At 55.4% G+C, this 9,229-nt stretch overlaps 1 protein-coding gene across 1 annotated transcript in view; it reads left to right on the forward strand.

The window, feature by feature from the left end:
* Nucleotides 1-9,229, forward strand: part of SLC6A20 (solute carrier family 6 member 20) — a 32,322-nt gene that overhangs the window by 15,798 nt on the left and 7,295 nt on the right. Inside the window, exons 8-11 of the mRNA XM_008704149.2 lie at nt 321-483; nt 3,393-3,597; nt 5,607-5,766; nt 7,892-8,057. Coding sequence (XP_008702371.2) covers nt 321-483; nt 3,393-3,597; nt 5,607-5,766; nt 7,892-8,057 — 694 coding nt within the window. The remainder of the gene's footprint in view (nt 1-320; nt 484-3,392; nt 3,598-5,606; nt 5,767-7,891; nt 8,058-9,229) is intronic.

A 9,229-nucleotide genomic window follows, 5' to 3' on the forward strand; every position in this document is an offset into this window, starting at 1 on the left:
AGTGGGGGCCGCACTGGGCAGCGCTGACATAGACTGTTCCCATCATCGCAGACATCCTGTCGGACAATGCTGGCCCAGGGGTGAACGTGGTCTAGCCGGGCTGGTTGGTTTCTCATCTCTGGTCCTCCTTGAGGCTCCTTCAAAGCCATTCAAAATCCGCTTCCCCTAACCTTTAAAAGGTCACCGATGCACAGAGTCCCTTTGTTGGAGAGACCGTGCTCCATCAAAGGGGAGGGACCCCCGGCAGCCAGGCTTCAAGAGGGTTCGGTGACCGTGGCCTTTCTAATCAGCGACGGTCCATCTGGTGCTCTGCTCTGCAGGGTGATTCTGCTGCTGACCAATGCTTTCGACCTGGAAGATGGCTTTCTGACAACAAGCAACCTGGAGCAGGTGAAGGGCTACCTGGCATCCGCCTTCCCCGACAAATACAGCGAGGTGCTCCCGCAAATGAAAAACTGCAGCTTGCAGTCAGAGCTGGCCACGGTAAGGCGCGGGCAAGGTCTTGGCTTGCTTCTCTCCGCCGAGAGCCGCCCACCGGGGACAAGGGCAAGGCGAGGAGGGTTCTCCAGTCAGCCTTAGTGTCAAACCTGTGTGTCATTTCCCAGATGCAGTGACACCATCTTTGCAAATGCCTAGGACAGCGGGGGCACTGTGAGTGGGGGGACCTGCAGGTTCATACCCAGCGGGAGGCCTTTTGTCCTCCTGAGTCCATCCGAGGGTGCCACATTTGAGGAACCCCAGGGCCTGGAGCTGTTTCTGTCACCGTCATGCTGGGATCACGAGCCTTCTTGTCTAAGCCATGGCTAGAGGTGTCTGTCTCCATGGCCAACCGGCCAACGGGTGGCTAAACAGCTTAAAGCAACTGGGAATGCGGGTGCCCCAGGGCTCCTTCTCCTGTGGCTGACGAGCTTGATGGGCCCAGCCTCCCTGCAGCTGCGCTTGGTGGCTTGAACCCTGGCACCCTGTCCACGTGGGTCACCTTCCCCGGGAACCTTGGCTCTGGCTCTGGCAGTCGGCTTGCATCACTAGTATTGACCCGCCCATTGCAGGCACGAAGCAGCACTGTCTTTCCTGGCTCCCTGCCCACCCTTGGCCTGTGGCCTGACCCCCAGCCCCTCGCCCCCACCGCCTGGCCCCCAGCCCCCAGCCTTTGAGGCCTTGATCCATTCCCTTTGGGCCTCAGCTCCTGTTGGGTGTTCTCATTTCAAAGTTCCTTTTTGTTTGGGGGCCCCTGGGAGGTTTCCTCCCTGACTTCTGAGCTTGGCTCAGTGTCCGAGAATGAGGGGGTTACTGATTTATTCAGACTTTTTCTTTTGTGTTCGTTGCTGGTTTTTCCCTCCACATGCAGCTTTATTCTCTGCTGTTTGGAACTGACCTAGCGAATTGCTCCTCTCGAATTTGTCCTGTGCCTATTTGACCCAGATCTGAAATTCAACAAGATCTTGACTTCCCGCCCAAACAGCACAAGGACGTAGCACGCATTCATCTCGTCCCTCTAGAATGAAATACCGTCTGTGTCCACGTCTGTCTTTTCCTCAGCCCCCACGTAGAAGCTGGGCTGTCTCACAGGACAGTGTGTGTCTTTCCCCGTGTGTTTGCCTTTTTACCGGTTCACCATTTCCTCCGGCACCAGACGTCTTCCAGGATTGTTTTCTCCCTTAAAATGCATTCCTTTAGAGTGCTTGCTTTCCCCCCCCCTTTTAATTTTAATTCCAGTATAACTACAGCACTATATTCATTTCAGGTGCATAGCACCTGTTTCTTGAGGATAAATTTCCTCCGGTGTCGTCTGTATGCAAATGTTCAGTCCCCTCTTTTTGAAGACCGTCTCCCCTGCATAGAACATCCCAGGTTCACAGTTACCTTCTTGGGACACTTCGGAGATGTTTGCCATGTGATTCTGGCTTCCACTGTTGCTTTGGAAATGCCTGTCCTTCTTGGAAGCAATCGGCTGCCCAGTGCTTTCGCTCTGATTTCTCTGTGCCCTTCCCTTGGACTCTGGCCTTAGCCACCTAAGCGCGGATGTATTTTTTATTTATCCAGCGTGGGCTTGGGTGAGGTTGGGCTTCCTGGATCCACAGATCCGCGTGTCTTATCAGTTCTGGGAAATTCATACCTGTTACCTCTTAATCATTGCCTGTACTTCTGTCTCTCTGCTCCAGAATTCCTTCCAGACCTTTGTACCCCACCCTTCGTGTCCGCTCGTTTCTCCTTTATGTTTTCCCAACTTCTTATCTTTTTTTCCCCTTCATTTTGGATCCATTTCTGGGATGCACCTTCCAGTTCGCTAATTTTCTCTTCAGCTCTATGTGGTATTTAGCTGTCGATGGAGCCTTTTGGTCTGATAACTTGTTAGACAGGATTTTTTTTTCTCGAATTTGCTTTGCATGCTAATAGTTTCTTGTGCTACATTTATCTTGGTAATTTTATCTGCTTCTTTGAAAAGGTCACACGTAGCTGTTCCGAGGGTGGCCTTGGGCAGGAGAGGGAAGGCAGTCTGTGTTATCGTTGACGCTGTTGAGAATTTGTTGGCTCATATTAATGATAAAAAGCAAGGCAACTTTAGCAGGTTTTGTTAGCGTTTGTAGATTCTCTGCGAGGGCTCACGCCCTGCTGTCCACACCCAGAGCCGGAGAACCCCACTACGCTCATTGGCATGCCATGAGTCTGCCGGTCCAACCAACATCGGCCATTCTTGGGGAATTATTCTTGCTGACTCCTTCCTCAGTGGCTGTCTTCTCGTGGGTGTATAAATGTGTTTGCAAGCTCGATGCTTGATCCTCTCTGGTGGTCCCTCGGGTCTAAATTGGGGGAACTTGCCCCCAGCGAGGGTTTGCTTCTGCTGCTGGTAGCCAGGGGGCATCCCCCCAACCGAAGACCTCTTCCAACCCTCTTGGAGGGTCTGTCTTTAAGCAGGAGCGCCGGGGTCTGTTTCCGTGGGTCGATATCTCCACACCAGTGGTATCCCTGCAGGGATCTGACCACGGAGCAACCCTGTCCTCCCAGGTCCTGTGACTCCACCCGCCCACCTCTCCTCCCAGCCACTGAGGCTTCAGAACACCTCGGTGGTCATGATATTGGAAGCAGAAATTATCCAAACCTTGTTGACTGTATTTCATCCAGAATTAATGTGAGTTGGAACCGGAGAGGGGAGCTCAGTGTTCCAAAATGACTGAAATGTCTCCTCCCACTTTGCAAACACGGGCTCCTGACAACTCACATTTCTACCCAGCTCCGCTAAGCCCGAGGGGCCGGTGTGCAGATGGCAAAGCCAACTCACCATGTGGTTTCTCCTGGCCACCCCCAGGTCCCTCAAGTAGCTTCGCATCGGGTGTGCCTAAGGAGTCCTAAGCCCCTTGGGTGTGTAACTGGTGTCTTCTTACCACGGGCAGGCGGTCCAGGGCACTGGCCTGTCTTTCATCGTCTACACCGAGGCCATTAAAAACATGGAGGTGTCCCAGCTGTGGTCGGTGCTCTACTTCTTCATGCTGCTGATGCTCGGCATCGGGAGCATGCTGGGGAACACGGCGGCCATCCTCACGCCTCTGACCGACAGCAAGGTCATCTCCAGCCACCTGCCCAAGGAGGCCATCTCCGGTGAGGGGGCCCATCCGTGGAGGAGGTCGGGGCTCAGGGAGGGCTGGGCGTGGGGGCTCGAGCAGATGGACGAGCTGTGTGCTTCAGGCGGCCACCTCCCAGCGGGTCTGCCACCGTCTCTCCTTCTCGGGGCCATCTGGGACCTGGTGCGTGTGACTCACCCGTGCCTCTGGTTCTCCATCATGGGGAAGCATGGTGGCCACCCCAGCCTTGGGGAAGGCCAAACCCACCAGTATGGTGCTCAAAACTCTTCAGGCTAGAAGAGAATCTGCTTTGATCTTTGTTTCAAATGAGAGTAACAATGATAACATGTACATTTCTTTTTTTTTTTTTTTAAGATTTATTTATTTATTTAACAGAGATAGAGACAGCCAGCGAGAGAGGGAACACAAGCAGGGGGAGTGGGAGAGGAAGAAGCAGGCTCATAGCAGAGGAGCCTGATGTGGGGCTCGAACCCAGAACGCTGGGATCACGCCCTGAGCCGAAGGCAGATGCTCAACCACTGTGCCACCCAGGCGCCCCAACATGTACATTTCTTAAACACAGATTCAATAATTTTTACATGTTTTCACCCAAGTAACCACCACCTAAGTCAAGATACAGAGCATTTCCAGCACCCCCGAGAGCCCCTCCCCGCCCCTTCCCAGTCAGTACGCCCCCAGCCCCAAAAGCCACCTCTCTCTGACTGCTACCATTTTAGGATTGTTTTTCCCACTCTAGAACTTCATATAAATGAAATCACACCATCTGTGCTCTCTGTGTCTCTTGTCTTCACCAAACTCTGTACAGACCACCCCGTTGTTACAAGTGGCTGTTGGTCTGTCACTTTCGCGCCTGCGTGGTAACTGATCCCCTGTAAGACCACCCACCACCGTGTATCTCCCAGTCTGCTACTGGGGGGCATTTGGGTTGTTAGGGAAAGAACCTGTTTTTCTAATCACCCCTCTCCCTGATTCATTCCACCATCCATCTGCTCCAACATCCTAGCTGGTGGGGTCTGGGGGACCCTGTGGCCCCCACCCCTGCCCACGATGACGCCATCCCACCACATGTAGGATGTCCCTTCTCCCAGCCCGAATCCCAGCCAGCTCCCATCCCATCCCCTTAAAGTCCTGACCAGCCAGGTGGAGCTGCCCGCCCTTTGTCGGAACGCTCTAGCACTGAGCATCGCTCCTCACACCTGGTCTCTGTAGCAGCAGGATGTCTGCTGTTAGCTCCCGGCCAGCACGGAGCCCCTTCTCCTGGTGTGTCCCCTCAAGATGGCATGGGGGCTTGGTGTCTGGTGGGACATGGTGTGGCAGTGGGAAGAGCAGGTGGGAGCTTGAGAGTCAAATACTTTGTGGGGTCCCTGGGGGACTCAGCCAGTGGAGACTGGGACAAGAACCTGGATTATGGAGGCAGAAGAGCCTCTGTCTGAATCCTGACTCCACCTCTTACATGCTGTGGGATGTTGGGACAGTTCCTCCATATGTCTGAGCCTTGGCTTCCCCGTCTGTGAAAGGGGGTTCCCCAGGCTATCAGACCCAATGCATAACATGTGCCTGGGGAATGTATAGTGGGAGCTGGGGAAACATTCCTGTCTTCCTCTCCACTCCCTACTCCCTCTTCTGGCCAGCCGTAAGTCCTCTCTAGGAGGTTCTGAGAGGGGTACCCCAATTCGCCTCCCATGAGCTCAGGGGCTGAGTTGTTGGGGGTAAACAGCATCACCAGACCCACAGGCCAGCTGGGACTCCTCCACCAGGACAGCGGTGCCCACAACTTTCTTTTTTCCACCCAGCTCGATGCGCCCTGCAGGACAGCTCCCTGAATTAACATCAGTGACTTGTGCAGACACACACTCCTTGGGACACCTTTGCTGCCCCCTGAACACACACACCTGTGGCATACACAGGCAGAGAGGCCAGTCCATGGCCGAGTCCCCGTGGGGTCCATGGCTCTGCTGGTGCATGGGAAACTGGATGAACGGGTGGGGGTCTCAGGCAGGTGAGCATGTGGTCTCGTGGCCCCAGGTCTGGTGTGCTTTGTCAACTGCGTCATCGGCCTGGTGTTCACCATGGAGTCCGGCAACTACTGGTTCGACATATTCAATGACTACGCTGCCACGCTGTCCCTGCTGCTCATTGTCCTGGTGGAGACCATCGCTGTGTGCTATGTGTACGGGCTGAGGAGGTGAGGAGGCCCCGCCCCTGACACCTGCTGGGAGACGTGCCCACGAAGGCCACGCCCCCACAGAGGCCACGCCCCATAAGGACTATGGGGGGCTTCCCACATGCACTTGGCTTTTCTCTTCCAGCTTGGCATTGCTTTTCCCTTTGCCCGGCTTTCTCTGCCTGGCTCCCACCTTCAACCAGTATCTCCTCTCCCCGCTTTCTGTATTTTTACTTTTTATCATAGCATGTTCGCCTGTTAACCCTGCTGGACCCCAGTGGCTTTTTCGAACATGCTGACCAAAGTCCAGTTGATACACCCTAGAAAATGTGGCAAATTCAGCATGTCCGGTTCTCGATCCCAGGGCATGATACAGCCCTAGAACGTTTTCAGTCTCCCCAGATGACGGCATGTGCTGCTGGGCTGAGACCAGGGGTCTAGAGCAGCTTCCAAAATTGAGCGCAGAGGACCGGTTCTGACGTTGACCTCTGGGCCTCACCCCAGGGCTTCTGATCACATAGGTGCAGAGAGCTGCCCAAGGACTCACGTTGCTAACGAGCTCCCAGGGGAGTCCGGCATTCTCGCTCTGAGAACCACTGGTCTAGAGAGCCTTGCTGCTCCAGGTGTGGTCCCAGAGCAGCAGCCGCGGCGTCCTCAGGGAGCTGGTTGAAAATGGGGGGGGGGGGTCTTGGCCCTCCCAGGCCCGCTGACTCGGATCCTGTACTCTAACATATGAGGGGCCCAAGGCACATGACACTTTGGGAGGCGCTACTTAGAGGTGAGCCGATTACTAAAGGAGTGTCAAGTTGTCTCAGTCTTTTCCGATCCTCCAGACCGGTCTGGAGGATGGTGAGGGTGGGGAAGACCAGCCATGACCCTAAAAACCAGACCCCTTGAGCCACGTTTCCCACCGTGTCCCTGGAAGCTCTGGGGCCACTGTCACACCAAGGGATTTCCATGATCAAATAATTTCGGGACATCACAAGTTAAACAAAGCCAACATTTCTTTCCTATAGGATTTCTTGGAGCCTCGAAGACCATTGTGAATCTCAAAGACGGGGTATAACGTGTAGCATTTCCAAAAGGTTTTCGGTCAAGAAAGACTAGTGTCCATCCTTCCCATTTGCTACCTTTCGAGAACATTCGGGTTGAAGTGACTCATTCTCCCTGTTTTCCCGGGACCAAGGGATTTCCCGGGATGTGGGACATTGGGTGCCAGCACTGGGGACGTCCTGGGTCCACCTGGACAAGTTGGGTACCTAGGAATTGGCAGTCTAGAGGGAGAAACAGATTGGTCTCCTGAAAGAGTAGGTGTTTCCCAGGAAGTGAGAAGGTTGAGGAAAGAGGAACAGAAGGCAGGGCCCAGGGGAGGTGCCGGAGAGGGACACAAGTCCATGCAAAGGGGTGATGCTAAGTGGTGAGGGCTGGAGGGAGGGAGAAACGAAAGGTGTCTCAGGTGTCTCGCAGAGTTTGTAAGCGGCAGGATCCGGGAATGGCCGGGAGAGGGGAGTCCCTCTGCTCGCCCAGGGGACAGCGCCATCTAGTGACCATTGAGCAACAGTGCCATGTCACCCTTTCTTCTGCAGCCAGCTAGCTCTTCCCACCTTTCTCTATCCAGGAAAGTGGGGGGCAGGGGATGGGAAGGGACAAAAGAACCCCAACTCCTTCTGCCGCGTGTCATCTTGAACAGCCCAGGTATGCACATTAATTCACACCCAGGGTCCAGCTAGTTCACCAGCAGCATGGGAGCAGGGGGCGGTCTGCAGGCTTATGTGGGAACTCAGGACAAGCCACAGACCCCACCCCACCCTGGCCCCTCTCCATGCCTACTTCTCCCTCCATGGGGCGTGGCCCCCTGGTCTACACCAGCGGCCTTCATCTGAAGGTGGAACCAGGAAGGTATCTTCTGATGTCCCCATAATTATGGGGTCGTTGCTTTGCTTCCCCGCTCTGTGGCGGCCTCAGCCCTTCTCCCCTCCCCACCCGGCACAGCCTCTCCCCAGGAGGTATCAGACAGGGACCCCGAGAGGTCATTGTCATCGGTGGTGCTCAGAACAGAATCTTCCTAAGCAAAGGGATGTGACCCCCGGAGCCCCCTCCCCCAACAGCGTGGATAATCCAGACTTTCTCCCCCTTTTCCAAATAGGTTCGAAAGTGACCTCAAGGCCATGACTGGCCGCGCCCTGAGCTGGTACTGGAAGGCCATGTGGGCCGGCGTGAGCCCGCTCCTCATCGTCAGCCTCTTCGTCTTCTACCTGAGTGACTACATCCTCACGGGGACCCTGCAGTACCAAGCCTGGGACGCCGTCCAGGTACCCTCCGTCTCGGGGCCCCCGGGCTCGCTCTCCAGCACCAGCTTCACGTTTTCTGAAACCAAAGACCCACTTCCCTGGCGTGAGTAGGCTATTTGTCACGACACGGAGACATCAGCCAGGTATTGAAAGCACTCAGCCAGGGACAGCAGAAGTGGGCCTTGGTTTTTCGACAGGTGCTCCAGTAAAGTGAGTAGGATTCCTTCCAGAACTTCCCAGGGGGCCTTTCTGGCAGCTGGGAGAAGGTCTCCTGCAAGGTGCTGGTTCCCGCCCCGGGCAGTGCCCTCCTCCCCCTCCCCTGCAGGGCCTCTGACCTCTGTCCACTTCCACCTCCTCGGGGAAGGCAGAGCGAGGCTGGAGGCCCTGGCCCCTGACCTCTGGAAGGGACGTTGCAGGAGCCCGAGGGGACCTGCGTTAGCACTTGGTGGCCGGATCCTGGCAGGGCCTGGCTCCGGGTGTGGCTGGGACACAACAGGCTCGCTCAGGGCACGAGCAGCCTCTGTGCCCCAACCAGGACAGTGTGTCAGTATCCGCACAGCCAGGGCGGTCACACAGGGGCCCTCGGCCTGAGCACCAGCCCGGCTGTCCCTACACAGACGCGCTTTCATAGCGACCATGGGAAGGCGCCCCCACCCCTGGTTCCAGCAGCGGTGCCCAGCAGGGCTTCTCCAGCTGTGGTTGGGGGACTGGGGTGTCTTCCCCAATCCAGAGCAGCCTGGTAGTTTCATAAAATGAAAGGACAGTGAACCACTTGAAAAGTGAAATGAAAACAAGACCTACAGACTATAAGCTGCAATTATTCATTATATTCAACCGACATAAGACGAAGCTGTCAGATTGCTGCAGCAGCTTCTAAATGCCCCCGCCCCCCAGTTTCTTCACCGGCCAGGACAGAACGAAAAAGGGGACTAGGCGAGTAACAAAAAGTTTGTGGGCTGGTTTCGCACACCACACTGAGCGGCATTTGGTTTACAAACCACACTGGATTGGCTTTTGAGTTAAGATGGCGGAGGAGTAGGAGACACCGTTTTCAGCCGGTCCTCCGAGTCGAGCTGGATAGGTACCAGACCAGCCTAAACAACCACGGAACCAGCCTGAGACGCAGGAAGACGCATCTGGATCTCTACAAATGAACATCTCCAGCGCTGAGTACTGAGGTACGAAGCGGGGAG

The sequence above is a fragment of the Ursus maritimus genome, unplaced genomic scaffold (genome assembly GCF_017311325.1).
Source record: "Ursus maritimus isolate PB19 unplaced genomic scaffold, ASM1731132v1 scaffold_14, whole genome shotgun sequence".
NCBI lineage: Eukaryota > Metazoa > Chordata > Mammalia > Carnivora > Ursidae > Ursus > Ursus maritimus.